Source organism: Acromyrmex echinatior, chromosome 1 (assembly GCF_024713525.1).
Source record: "Acromyrmex echinatior isolate Ae372 chromosome 1, ASM2471352v2, whole genome shotgun sequence".
NCBI classification, from domain to species: Eukaryota; Metazoa; Arthropoda; class Insecta; order Hymenoptera; family Formicidae; genus Acromyrmex; species Acromyrmex echinatior.
Window position 1 is genome coordinate 542,364 of NC_141852.1, and position 15,183 is coordinate 557,546.

General features: G+C 31.0%; 1 protein-coding gene and 1 long non-coding RNA gene across 2 annotated transcripts in view; one reads left to right on the forward strand and one right to left on the reverse strand.

Annotated features, from left to right (window-relative positions):
• NFRKB (nuclear factor related to kappaB binding protein) overlaps positions 1-15,183 on the reverse strand; it is a 47,862-nt gene that overhangs the window by 2,972 nt on the left and 29,707 nt on the right. Inside the window, exons 4-15 of the mRNA XM_087411726.1 lie at positions 13,033-13,265; positions 12,673-12,938; positions 12,195-12,547; positions 11,785-12,122; positions 11,444-11,692; positions 10,696-10,926; positions 10,402-10,623; positions 9,787-10,166; positions 7,495-7,812; positions 7,160-7,352; positions 6,285-7,080; positions 5,896-6,219 (exon numbers count right to left, since the gene is read on the reverse strand). Coding sequence (XP_087267852.1) covers positions 5,896-6,219; positions 6,285-7,080; positions 7,160-7,352; positions 7,495-7,812; positions 9,787-10,166; positions 10,402-10,623; positions 10,696-10,926; positions 11,444-11,692; positions 11,785-12,122; positions 12,195-12,547; positions 12,673-12,938; positions 13,033-13,265 — 3,903 coding nt within the window. The remainder of the gene's footprint in view (positions 1-5,895; positions 6,220-6,284; positions 7,081-7,159; positions 7,353-7,494; positions 7,813-9,786; positions 10,167-10,401; positions 10,624-10,695; positions 10,927-11,443; positions 11,693-11,784; positions 12,123-12,194; positions 12,548-12,672; positions 12,939-13,032; positions 13,266-15,183) is intronic.
• LOC147910762 (uncharacterized) lies at positions 1,022-3,557 on the forward strand. The gene is made up of 2 exons (XR_015546126.1): positions 1,022-3,106; positions 3,452-3,557. It is a non-coding gene; the product is annotated as an uncharacterized LOC147910762 (long non-coding RNA).

The window sequence follows — 15,183 nt, forward strand, 5'->3', positions numbered from 1 at the left end:
CTAGTATAGACACATTTGGAACAAAAATTTCAAAAAGATTATTAATTAGTATGAGTGTCGCTACCGCCCCTACCACAATTAATAATTTTCATTAAAAAATAAAAAAAATGACACTGTTTTGAAGAAAAATTAGAAAAAACAGTTATTTCTTTTTTGTTATTTTGTTATGTGAAAAGTATGGTAAAGTAAATATTTTGACCTGATTTTGGCAGGGGCAAACACTCATACTAATTAATAATCTTTTTGAATTTTTTGTATCAGATGTGTCTAAACCGAGAAATCAATCTCGCAATGGACATACGTCTCTTTTTAAGATGCCACATTAATACACACTTTAGTTTAATACACTCTTACTACATACGTTGGATCATTTGTGTTCTGGATTAATTTTCACTTTTACAAGTATAAAAAAATTATTAAACGATTTTTATATTTTGACATCTTTAGAAAGTAAATAAAGTTGTATATTTATAATAAATTGTATATAAATTGTTATAAATATAGTTAACAAAATGAGAAAAATGCACTTTTTCATATGTAAAATTCATATGTAAAAATGTAAAATTCTGAGACAAAAATGTTTAAAGGAAAAATATGTTTCAATATCTTAAAGTTGACATTCCAAACTACAAAAAAAAATAGTTCAAATGTCGGCTGTCTAAAAAATTTAGTTATTTAGTAATTTGAAGATGTTTTCTTAATATGCATAAATGGCTATAAATTGAAGATATATTGCATTTACATTTTAAACAATGCATTTTATTATTGCTATTGTGTTAAAAACTTATGCTTTATTAGGAAAATGTTTTTTATAACATTACATTCAACATAATATATAACATCACAGACAACATTTAACACAAGAGTGCTAAAAACCAACCATTTATTAAGAGTTTATATATATATATATATATATATATATTAGATGTACAAATAAGTTTCGCCGTTTGACAAAAGACGGCGCCACTAGCAAGTTATGGTTAAAATTGCCTGATGTAAAACATTACATCGTAAGGTTGGACATCTATCAACAACATAACCTTGAAATACTAGCGATTTCATATCAGCATCATATATTTTTTTTTTGTGCGAAAATGCCGAGTTTTGAGCCGAATCATTTGCGGGAACTTTTGATTTACTTCTTTAATTTGAAGAAATCTGTAGCTGAGGCTCATCGATTGCTTGTAGAAGCATATGGTGAGGCTGCCTTAAGAGAAAAGTTGTCGTGAATGGTTTCAAAAATTTAAGAACGATGAATTTGACGTCGAAGACAAAGAACGTAGCGAAAGGCCGAAAGTATACGAAGACGCGGAATTGGAAGCATTATTGAATGAAGATTCGTCAAACGCAAAAAGAACTTGCACTTACATTAGGAGCGACTCAACAAGCAATTTCACATCGTTTGAAATCATTGGGAATGATTCAAAAGTAATTGGGTTTCATATGAACTGAAGCCGAGAAACGTTGAACGCCGATTTTCCATATGTGAAATGCTGCTTGTCAGGCATAAACGAAAGGGTTTTTTTACATCGTATAGTCACTGGTGATGAAAAATGGATCCATTACGATAACTCAAAGAAGAGGAAATCATGGGGATCACCTGGCCATGCTTCAACATCGACAGCCAAGCCGAATATTCATGGAAAAAAACTCATGTTGTATATTTGGTGGGATCATCAGATTGATGAGATTGAGCCGAGCACTCAAGGAAAAACGCGACCATTACTACTCCAGGCATGACAAAATTATTCTCCTGCATGATAATGCTCGACCACATGTTACGCCGCCGGTCAAAACCTATGGAAACACTCAATTGGGAAGTTCTACCCCACCCGCCGTATTCACCAGACATTGCTCCTTCCGATTACCATCTATTTCGATCGATGGCGCATGGCCTGTCCTTCACATCATATGAAGATATCAAAAATTGGATCGATAATTGGATAGCCTCAAAAGATGAAGCGTTCTTCCAACGCGGTATCCATATGCTAGAAATATGGGAAAAAGTAGTGGCTAGCGACAATACTTTCAATAAAACATTATGTATCTTTCACAATAAATGCTTAATTTTTGATTAAAAACAGCGGAAACTTATTTGTACACCTAACTTATACTTTTATAAATATTTAAGATTGCTTTCAATACATTGCTTTTATTACATTTACTAAAAAACATATCCCTAAAAAAAAACTTCAATTTTTTGATCATCACAGTTCAATGACCGCTTCGGTGAACAAAGAAAACGATATACGACGGCGCTTGAGTGACATTTCTGAACATATCCTAATATTATTAAAAAAAGGAAAATCTTTCCATACTATCTTATTTTAACTAAGGTGAGTTAAAGGTGGTTTTTTTGATAAAGTGCCGAAAATTTGGGGTGCCTATCAGGACTTACCCAAAATTATAAATACTTGCAAAATTTGAATAAAATATTAAAACTATGTATATATCTTAAGGAGATATTCTAGTCTAACGGGATAAAAAATCGATTTTTTTTTCATATTTCGTAAATATTTGGCATATGAAAATATGTCTACAAAAGGAATTAGCTCGCAAAATTAACAAAGTTATAGCATTTGATAGGGAGCAGCTCATTTTCGACGCTCGCACGTATCATGTGCCACGCGCACAATAAAGCATCGTTAATCAACATTTCTATTTCGGAAAATTGTTATTCTTAGAAGGTCGTGTATATTACATGTACATTTGGAGTGGGATCCTTCTAAAGTGGGGGGAGGGTTTACCTAACGATCAAATTTGATCTTCTTGTAAAGGAACATTTGTTTTCTCGGCTTAGTGCAGTTTTTGGACGTTGAGACGAGCGAACGCAAATTATTTATTTACATGCAAAATATTAAAAATGGATGAGAAAAATCGAATTCATATATATATCAATTTTAAATTATGAATGCAATGGGAATGGTTATTGGTCAGCAAGCGAAGATGTACGCAAACTCCCGGAACGAAGCTCGTGTCACTCGCTCGGAGCGGCGCTGTACTGATTTCGCTAGAGAAAAAAAAGCAGGGAGGAAAAAAGACTTCCGCAACATTTTTACGAGGAAAAGGAAAGTTTGTTCTATGGCCACGGAGTAGCTGATTGATCGTAAGTAAAATTGTCTCTATGTAATCAGTACGAAAAACTTTAAACGGATTTTTTTCGAAACCATGTTTTTCAAATAGGCTGCCATAATATCTCGAAAAACCAAACTGAATCGAGTCGGGCATGTGCACATATCTTCAGCACATGCCCGATATAACTATAATCTCTACCACGGTCAAGTCGAAATATACTTTTTTGTAATTTTTATCATTTGGATGAAAAAAATGGCAAAAATCGAAACTTAATTTTTGACATGATCATTTTTAAAATTTTCAATATTTTTTCGTTTTGGTATCTGTTATAACCAAATTCATATTAATTAAGAATCTCTTTGGTTTCTTGTTTCAGATGAAATCGTGCCAGCCACGACTTATTTTTTTTTTCATCACTTTGTTTAATGTTTTATACAGCGCATACGTATAATTATTTTTTAATAAAAAAATTCTGAAACATACTTCAAACATGTATAAATATATAGGAAAAAACCCTGTCTCAAAAAACTTTACACTATATTTTTAAAAAATTCGCAAAAATAAAAATTCGGATTCTAGACTAGAATAATCTCTTAATGAAATAATATAGAATATACGATAATAAATCAAGAGCTGCATCTTCATCGAATAAAAACAAGATGAGATTATATTTACTTTTTCAGGTTAAATTTATATGCAAGTTTATGCACGTAAATATTTTTCCAGAATGGCTGTTGACCTATTACTTTTTTGTAACCATTAAAATTTATTTTTTAACTATTATGATCTCGTTTTTGAGAAAAGTCTATAGTAAGATTTGTGTTAGTCAAAGAAATATCTACGAGTCTTATCTGTTACAAAGTTATAGAAAAGTTACATTTTTAACATTTTTTTTCTCTCTTATTTCATTGTTAACCTACTTATCTAGAATTTTGTACACGGCAATTTCGGTACTTCAACTTCATTATATAAACAAATTAGATATTTCTATGATAACTCGATTTACAAAAGAACCACCTTAATCAATAAATGTATTATAATTCTATTTCTTGATGACATATTTAACTTAATGTTCTTAAGAATGAAAAGGAATTTTCGATAATTGTTTTTTGTTATATACAAATATGTTTTGTACATTAATAAGGGATTTTGTTTAAAAATTAAAAGTATGGTAAAAATTTTATTTTATTATATGTCAATCTAATTATATGTAGTATTCTTTCAAGATTATTTTTAATATTATCATTTTATTAATATTATATTTTCAGTACTTGTATATACAAATATACAAGTAATCCTGTTATTATCAAAAAGTTTCGTTCTCAATCGTACACACACGCACACGCACACGCACACATGATGTTATCACATTTGAGTAGTAATCACCAGGTAAATGTAGATTTGACCTTGACTCCGTTTTCAAATGGGAAAATTTTTATTTTTTTAACGTAATTCCTATTTTTATCTCTAGAAATGAGATGAGCGACAAATTTTACGTTCGAAATTATAGTTTGGTCATCGGTCTTAGCGATTTAGAAGTCAACCTAAGGTTAAATCTTATTTTACGTTCGTAATTCGATTGAAAAATGAGATGCATCTTGTAATGAAAGGCAAAAAAACTTTTCATGAATCAATTCTCACATATTTTTGCCTTTTGAAAATGAATATCACCACAAAATTTGACGGTCGGACATATTTTTTCCGTCATTTTGAAAAGTCTATCAAAAATCTCTTTTTTAATGAAAATCTCTGTAAATATTAATTTTTGAAAATAAAATCTGAAACAAAAATAAAGCTTTCTATTATTATTATATAAAAGTGTTAATTTTAGGAGGTCGCGCCCATTTGACACTTTTAATCAAGACACCTGAAACTACAATTTCTCAAAATATGAAAAGATTTGACCGAGAATCAAGAAACGTACGGAATCCTTTGTGGCAGAGTATATAGCACAGCTGATTCTGTGTATACGGGAAAGTAAAATTACTCGTATACCGTTCGTATTATAAAAATTATGTATATAACTTTGTTTGTAGAGAATATAAAGAGCTTTATTTTTTGTTTCAAACTTTATTTTCAAAAATTAATATTTACAGAGATAATATTTTCATTAAAAAAGAGATTTTTGGTAGATTTTTCAAAATGACGAAGAAAATACGTCCGACCGTCAAATTTTGTGGTGATATTTATTTTCAGGAGCCAAAAATATATGAGAATTGATTCATGAAAAGTTTTTTGCCACTGGGGCTTTTAATCACAAGATGCACTCCGTTTTCCAATCGAATTATGAACGTAAAATAAGATTTAACCTTAGGTTGACTTCTAAGTTGCTAAGATTGATGACTAAACTACAGTTTTAAACGTAAAATTTTTCGCTCATCTCATTTCTAAGGATAAAAATAGGAAATTACGTTAAAAAAAAAACAAAAATTTCCCCATTTCATCTTGAAAAGGGAGTCAAGGCCAAATCTACGTTTATCTGGTGGTTATTCTACTCAAACGTGATAACATCAGATTGGATTATTTTCCACGGTAATGCATTGCTGAGTAGATGGTTGGCAAATTAGTTGAATTTTGTTAAGACTATTGTGAAATCGGCTGCCATCTTGGATACGCTATTTTAAATTTAAAAAAAAGCCAAACGGCTTTTGAAAGTGTATGTCACAAGTTTTAATTTGAGCCGTCGCAGACCTCATTTTTTTCAAAACTATTCTGGGCAGGGGGGGTCCACTTCATGAAGAATGCCTCATATATATATATATATATATATATATATATATATATATATATATATAAACCTATTATGTAAAGTATACTTACTTGGTATTGAGCCTGTATGACCTGCTTGCTCTGCCTATTAAGTTGATTAGTATGACCAGTAGTAGTAGTAGTAGCCAATTTCAATCCTTTTTGTGCTAATAGACTTTCAACAGAGATTATTTGTCCCCCACTATTATTTGTTAAAACTTTTGCAAGTATCTTTTGTTGTTGCTGTTGCTGTTGCTGTTGCTGATGATGAGGTGATTGTTGTATTTGCACAGCAATTGGTTTTCCTCCGATTTGTGCAATTATGCGTTGCATTCCTGGAGTTTGTTGTATTGGTTGCTGTTGATTAGCTGTGACTCGTTGTTGGAGTTGTTGTTGCTGAGATCAGAATAAAATTTAAATAAAAGCAAATAATAAATATCATAAATTGTTTGCAAAGATACCTTCAGCTGTTGTTGTTGCTGTAATTGTTGCTGTTGAGATTGAGTATTCGACGGTGAGGATTGTTTGATAAATATAGTTTGACCTTGAAGACCATGGCTCGTGAGTAATGATTTAATTTGACTCGAACTAACCAATTTAATTTGTGATGCCAAAAGAGTTTTGCCTGGTAGTACATGTTGTTGTTGTTGCTGTTGTGATTGTTGTTGTTTTATATTAGTAGCTTGTAAAATACTTTTCCCTGCTTGATTTGTTACTATAGTTGATTGCTGTTGCTGCTGATTTTGCGCTTTTGTAGATGGTAATATCGTCGTTAAATTTGTAGTAGTTCCGTTTACTACGTTAGAATTATTACTAGTTGAAGCAGATTGCTGTGCAGATTGTAACACAGAGTGTCCAGACAGACGAATAGTTTGCAGACCAGCAGATGTTGATACTTGAATTTGGTGATGTGAATAATTATGTTGATTCGATTGTAATAGACTTTGAGCAGCATTTGTTTTGAGTACAGCAATTGATTTTCCTCCAATAGTAGATGCCTTTTTTACCATCGTTATTGGAGCAAGTTGTGATTTCGTGTCTATCGCAATGTTATCTCGTTCTGTGCTTACTACATTTGTGATAGTAGCTGAAGAAGTTACAATCGATGCAACAGAAACAGGAGTTTCAACGGTAGAAATTGCTGATGTTATTGCGTTAACTGGTATTTCTACATTAGTATTAATAGTATTAACGGAATGTTCAGTACAGACAGGATTGTTAGGCACACTTTTCTCTTCGGTTTTATGCTGCTCTTTCCTGTAAGTAATGAAAATTAAATACAGACATTTATTTTTTTCAAATATTATTAGTTTTCAAATAAATATGACATTCTCACTTGGGAATAATAGGTTGCGTAGGTATAGTTGTTATTCGCCTTTCTTTTTTGACAATAATTTCCTTAGTATTTGAAGAGTGTTCCTTATTTATATTGGCTGATTTGAGAATTGGTTGTACTACTTTATTTCGTGATGTATTACCAACACTTTTCTTATTTTTCGCAATACCTTGTAATTGTTGATGAACCATTTCTATAAAAAATACAAAATATCTTCACACAATCACATAAGCAAATTAGAATTGCGAATGTTTCAGAAATTTTGAGTTGCAATAATAAATAATGTAAAAATACAATAATGTATAAAATTAATGAGATAATAAATAAGAACAAACCAAATTCAGATTCAGATCGTCCTCGATGAAGATAAAGCCATTCTTTCCGACGAGGATAATATCTAACACAGGGATCTGCCTCGTAATGTAACCTATCAAGGGCTCCTGATACTACAGAATGGAGATATCCCTCCTTTTCGTCATTATCTTGTTCTATGATATATTGCGAATCTTTTAGTAATTGACAAATATCAGCTCGAGTCCCTTCACCATTCGGAAGTCGAGCAGTAGCATCTCTAACTAATGCTAAAATTGTTACAAAGTTTGGACGATCCGGCACCAACAACGAATGTCCTCGTGCTTTAGCTTGTCCTGAAGCTTAATATAATTAATATAATTAATCTTATTTCTCTGTAATAATATTCTGTAATGATTAAAAAAGTTCATGAAATATTTCTCTATTAAAAAGAAATGTAAATACTGATTTATACAATTTTATATAAAAATATTCTTAATTAATAGAAAGTATTAAACAATAAATAACAAAGAGCTACAAGCCAGATTTTTATATATTTCCAATTCTTAGAACATACGTTTCGGCCTTATTATTAGGTCACCTCTCAATGCGTGCGTGTGCGCGCGCGCGCGTTTGTGCGTGCGTGTGTGTGTGTGTGTATGTGTGTGTGTGTGTGTGTAAAGAAATTAAACGCAAATTTGACAAAATTAATAAAACGGTTAAATGCAATTTATACAATTTACAGTACAATTTATAGAAAAAAGTGGTAGTATTTCTTCATATCTATTATCTTCCGCAATATAATCAGTAATTGAAACAATGAGTCAATTTAATTCACAAGAAGCAAATGCGATCAGAGATAAAAATTGAAATCAATTCAGTCAGAAATTGCTTGAATAATCAATACAAGCAATTTCTGACTGAATTGATTATCTCCTAGTTTACCAATCGCAGTTGAGAATGTGTGGTGGTACATTTTTATTCAATGACTCATTATGTTCAATACTTTTATCGTTATTATGGATTTATTGCGACTGATATAATGGAAGAATATAACCGCGATAATATTACCAGATGAAAAACATTGCAGTGTTGCGGAAGATAATAGATATGAAGAAATACTACCAACTTTTTGCGTAATTATAAATTACATAAATTGTATTTAACCGTTTTATTAATTTTGTCAAATTTGCATTATTGTGCGTATACATTAATAAATTAAACGCACGCACGCACGCACGCACGCACGCACGCACGCACGCCCGCCCGCCCGCCCGCCCGCCCGCCCGCCCGCCCGCCCGCCCGTCCGCCCGCCCGCCCGCACGCACGCACGCACGCACGCACGCACGCACGCACGCACGCACGCACGCACGCACGCACGCACGCACGCACGCATTGAGGGTGACTTAATAATAAGATATCGTAACGTCTAAGAATTTGAAATACATAAAACTTTGGCTTGTAGCCCTTTCTTGTTATTTATTGTTTATTATTATCGAGATTATCTTTATTTAGAAAATATTAATTTAAATAAATATTTTTTCTGAATTGAGAATATTTTTACACAAAATTATATTTTTTAATTAAGAAAAAATAATTTTTTTATTTATTATAATAGATTTGAGTTATTATTAATTACTAATTAAGTATAGAAATTTTTTCACAATAACATAATGTATAATATAAATCAAAATATTTTAAATCTAATTAAGCATGAAGAGTGAGAATTCCTATTTTTAGTTGAAGCAGATCTTAAATGCTTTATTTACTAAATAATATATCACTTATACAAGCAATTTAATAATTTTCGAAATAATTTCTGATGCTAACAAGCATCTAGTAAAAATAGACTTACTAAACTGTTTGTTAGCATCAAAAATTATTAAATTGCTTATATAATTCGGTATGTGATTGACTATTCTGGTTCTGTACATGAATGCGTTTCCAATTCTAGAGAAACAATTCGGTGCGCTGTTTGTAAAATCGGAAATGTATACAAATTCATAGTAAAATCATTAAAACATTTAAGATTTGTTTTGGTCGAAAATAGGAATTCTTCATACTTAATTAGATTTATTATTTTGTCTTGAGTCTTATTTCAAATTCAAATTGTAAAATGTTTTAGTTTTAATAGCATTTACTTGTGCATTTATACTATACGTATTGTTTTGTACTATATTGTATTTTGTACACAATCTCAGTAGGATACGTTTTGCAATTGCTTATATATGCTCGTACATGTTAGTGCGTATTAATATTTGTCACAACATGATTTATAATAAGCTTTTGGAAATATTCGAATTTAGCACTCGTATTACGAAATGAATTGAACATACCAACATTATGCTGATAAATTCCTTTGACAGGACCTACTACAGATGCATAACCGTGCATGCGATAAGTAAATGCCTTATGAGGTGCAGTGTAACGCATACGCTCCTGTCTTCGGAATTCCTCACGTTCCTCTATTGTAGATGGACGGACTTTCCATTCTGTAGGAAATAACGGCCGAGGTGGTTCCCAGTCAGATCCAGTGGCACTAGCATCCATATTGGTAGATTCCAGTGCGGGACTTCCGCTTCTACCACTTTGCAGAATTCCACTTGTAACGATTGCGTTATTGCTCATATTGTTATTATTAGAAGATAGTTGAGAATGCTGCGATTTTGTAGATGTCACAGTATTAGTTTGAGTATATGGTGGTGTCAACATATCTCTAAAATTATAATTATAAAAGTATTATAAAAGTATAATTATTAAATATTTTTCTATTAATAATGCTATTTAACTCACGATTTGCAAAAAATAATCAAGAGAATTTAAGGAGATATGCAAATATAAGAGCAAATGAGCAAGTTGATTGAATAAAAAAAATGCACATATTTAATTCAAATATAATATAACTTATAATATTGAAGATTCAAAAAATTAATGCTTGTCACAATTCTTACTTATACATAAGAAATTTTGTACACAAGTCCTGTAATCGGGCATCAGAGTCTCTCCCAGCACCAATCCATGCGTATATGCCTTGACCTTTATTTTCTAGATAAGGTACGAGTTCCTGATCTTGTTCTTGTCGCTGATCTAAATCTTGAGAATACATTAATTCGCCAGCAAGAAATCCGAGAGCTAATGGTACTAAAGTAGACCATGAAGGTACCAAAGAATACCTGCAACATGAATTTATTAAAAAACGCTACTTACAATCATGCACATTGCGAAGAAGTCTTATTTGATATTACCAGTCATTTAAAGGTGAAATAGGATTGCCTTGCCACTGCATTATTGCGTCCTTCATTTCTGTCGCACTCATTCGATACTCTCCCTTAGAAGTAAAAGCGTCTCTCAGCAGAGAGAAAAAGCATGTGTGCGTCTCTTGCATCAATTCCGTCCCGTTATTCACATTTATGCCTTCACTGGATGATACAATCATTTTCGTTTCTGGTATTGATATAACTCTTTCATCTTCGCACCTATAATATTAATTTAATTTAAACATTTTAATCATTAACTGATTAGAATCATTGTTTTGATTAGAATCATTAGCTAATTATTAATTTATTACAATCATTGTCTATTATACAGGATGTCTCAGAAATAAGATCGGAGCCGCATTGGCGGCGTAGAATGGGTCAAGGGGAACAAAAAAGTCTCATACCATTTTGAAATATTCGCTGTAGTTTTCGAATTAAAAAAGGAAACGTATAAGTCTGGCGAGGCAGTCTTATATAAAACTGTCAGGTGATGAAGCGCTATCCTTTCTCCTCTCATCGCTGCCGCCGCTGTCGAATGTGAGCCATTCTACGAATTCGCGGGACGCGGTTTCACCGCACATTGGCTTATACGTTTCCTTTTATAATTTGAAAATTATAGCGAATATCTCAAAATAGTATGAGACTTTTTTGTTCCCCTTGACCCATTCTACGCCCCCAATGCAGCTCCGATCTTATTTCTGAGACATCCTATACATATATAATATAGTAAACTTACTTGACATCATCGAGTATATCAATTCCATCATCAAGTTGGATTGGTAATTGCATCATATCAATACTGTCTAAGTCAAGCTCTTTTTTCGATTCATCTTCCTCTTCTTCTTCAGTTTCAGCCAGCACATCTTCGCTTACGCCCAAACTTAATTCGGTTTTAACTTTGTCATATTCTATATCTTCAACTTCTTTTTTTATCTCTGGTAAATTGGCTACTGTTGGTTTAATACCCTTTTGAGTTATTGGGCTACTGTAAATGAGAAATACACAAGAAACGCATTAAAAGCAATCCTATAATATTTTATATTTATCTAATGCGTGTACAGCTAATAACATAATTACATTTTCTTTTTGGTTACTTGAAGTGCTTCATATGCCTCAATAGGTTCCGATTTAATAGGTATTGTCATTTTATTGTAATCTATGTCTACGATATTAGGTTGTCTATTATCGTCCGTTGTATGGGAGTAATCACTGTTATCACTTTCATGTTTCACAGAATTGGAATTTGTCAATTTTGGTGCGGGCGGACATAACGAATTTTGTTCCAATTTAATCTTCTTCTTAGCAGATGGAACTTTCATAGAATTGCCAATTGTAAGTTTCTGCTTCTGACCAATTTGTGATCTTTGTGTGAGATCGGCAAGTGCAATTCCTTGAGTGTTCAGTTCTGGATGAAGCTACATATACATAGTTCAGTTAGTATTGCTTAAATAAGTAATTGTAACAAAATAATGAAGTATTATACATACGTCACGACGGGCACGTCGTTTTTTATGTGCAATTAACATAGCTCGGTAGGTCTCTTCCGTTTGTTCACGTACAAACAATGCTCTACTAGAAGTGTATTCCATTCGCTGCAAGGTGGAAAATACAGGTCGAATTGTATCGTCTTCATGATTGAGCTGTAGGCCTTTAACTGATAATCCTTGAAGATTCATAGTAAAACGTCGTTTCCTCTTCTGTTTAGCTCCAGTCATTTGATAATGGGGATAATTTTCTTCGTTTTCAGATGTTGTATCAGCAGACAATCTCGTGCTAGTTCTAAGTTCTGTCCGAACTGCATTTAGCTCGTCCAAATAGCGCAACTGAGTCTTTTCTTCAACTATTATTTATTTTCATATTAATAATATTCTATTCAGTCATTATATATTTTTTTTGCCACATGATCTAAGTATGTGTGCAACATAAACAGTCAAATAATATTAGATATAAAGCAAACACACTCACCCATTATTGGTTTTGATTTGCGCCAATGAAATTTAGACATTGTGCGGTTTACTGGTTGATTGAAACCTTGCCTATATGCGTTTGATAACAAACTTTCTCGCGATTTTAGCAACTGATTTGCTAATTCATATGACCGTTTCCGTTCTTCGAACAATGATCTTTTTTTTTGCGCTTTACGAACCAAACCACGTATTCTTTTAATATCGGGACGATAGTGACCAGAAGAAAGATGATTGTGAAATGTGTCCAATGCTGTTACACCAAATCTATAATACATTTTATTTAAAGTGCTCTAATTAAATCAATTTCAGAACTCAGTCTATTATTCTCATTTTGTGAAAAATCTTGAATAATTACTACCTGTCGTTTTCTCTATTGAACAACATTTGCAGCGATTTTTCCATTTGTGCTTCTATATTGGAGTCTTTTGGAAAAGTAGGCAAAAGATTGTACAATGTTTCTCGTTGACTTTCAGTAAGCCACTCATTCCAAAAACGTGGATAATCTAGCATCTCCTTAAAGATACTAAAATGTTCACAAAGATCCTGCGGTAGTTTTACTTTGATACTAGCAGCAATGCAAGTTTCCCACCTCTAAAAATCAATTTGTTAAATTTAAAATTAAAATACTAACAAAGTATAATAATAACTGTATACTTATTTTAATAAGCTAATGTAAAAATTTTTATAAGTTAAAAACTATAGAAATATCGATTTTTTTTTATTAAAAAAATAGATTATTCCTTGTTTATTTTCAGCTATATAAAAAGAAAGGTTAATCTTATCATCCTTATGAATCAAAGCAGACAATGCATCCTTAACTGCCCACACAAATATCACAAACAAAAGTTTCTGTCTGTGAAGTTAGCATGAGGTTTTATTAATTTTCAAAACAATAGTTCCAGTAATACTTTTCACCTAGTTTATTGTTTGTTTGAAGTTGATTATTATTGATATTTTCAACATATTTATTAACGATGTATAATTATAATGATAAACTTGTTTAGTCAAACAGTATGTAGTTTAGTACTTATTTACAATATACTTAATTTGTGTGTATATAAATATATAAATATATAAATATATTATATATATATATATTTATATATTTATATACACATAAATTATTGTGTATATTATATTATATATATTTATATATATATATATATATATATATATATATATATATATATGTATATATACACATAAATAACTTCAATATCTATTTTTGGTACAGGTAAAATAAAATTGGAAGAAATATTTTATATATATATAGAGCGATATTCATAGTCCGTTCTTATTTTAAAATCATCTTAAGTAACATCTTAAGATGATTTTAAAATAATGCAGTCCTCTAATTATAACATCTTAAGTACTTACGACATCCCAAATATAAAAATCAACTATAAATACCGGCCTTGAAATACATATAAACAATAAAATTTAATAATGTAATAATAATTATATAATTAGGAAATTCTGATGTGCGGATGTGCGTGCGTGCGTGTGCGTGTGTGTGTAAAGTTAGCGTTTATTAATTTCAGAAAACAATGATAACTTCAATAGCACTTTTCACAGTTCCTGATAAAAATAAAAGTTTTTGCATTTTTAATACAAAAAATAAAAAATAAACAATACCGTGTAACTATACGTCCCAACATGGCCCATCTTCCTCTAAAGTACCAAATATCATTGAATATTACATCTGTTAAATGTTCCCGTTAATTTTAAGCTAGATTCTTTATTATATGTCGTTTCAAAACAAAATTCCAACAGTTAATCGAGATCTATGCAAATAAATTATTTTTAAGAATTGTTCTGCTTTATAAATATTTATAAAATTTTAACTTAATTTTAACTTTTACAACCAAGATAACACTCGGTAAAAATATATCGTGCAAAGGATGATATCTATAGAATTCTGGTTATAATTCGCAAAAATAATGATCATGGTGGATGAGACGCTTGCAATGCTTAAAGATAAACGTGAAAGTATATTACACAATATGTAAAACTAAATTTATAAATAAAATATTAAATTTATTTATTGATGATTTATACTGCAATTGTTTTGATATTCAGAGTGATGTAATTTGTAAACACATAATTTTTTACAAAAAGATTAAAAAAAAGCGCTAAATAAAAATGAAATCCAAATACTAAATTTAAAAAATACACTAAATTAAAAAAAAATTTTAATAGAAAAAAACTTGGTGCCGCTGGCAAATTAGCTTGGTCTAGCAACACCAAGTTTTTTCCATAAAAATTTTTTTGAATTTAATATTTTTTTTTAATTTAGCATTTGATTTCATTTTTATTTAATTAAAAAATAAAAATATTACTATTTTTTATGGTTTTATTAGCTAAAAGAAATTCAAAATGATTATTATTTTTTAAAAAGAAAAAGTAGAATCACTTGAGTATATAGCAGATCCAATTTTCTCGGTTGATTTGTGGCCGCTATTAGCCAATCAGCAAGCGAAACTCATTGGCGCTTCCCTGATAATATAGG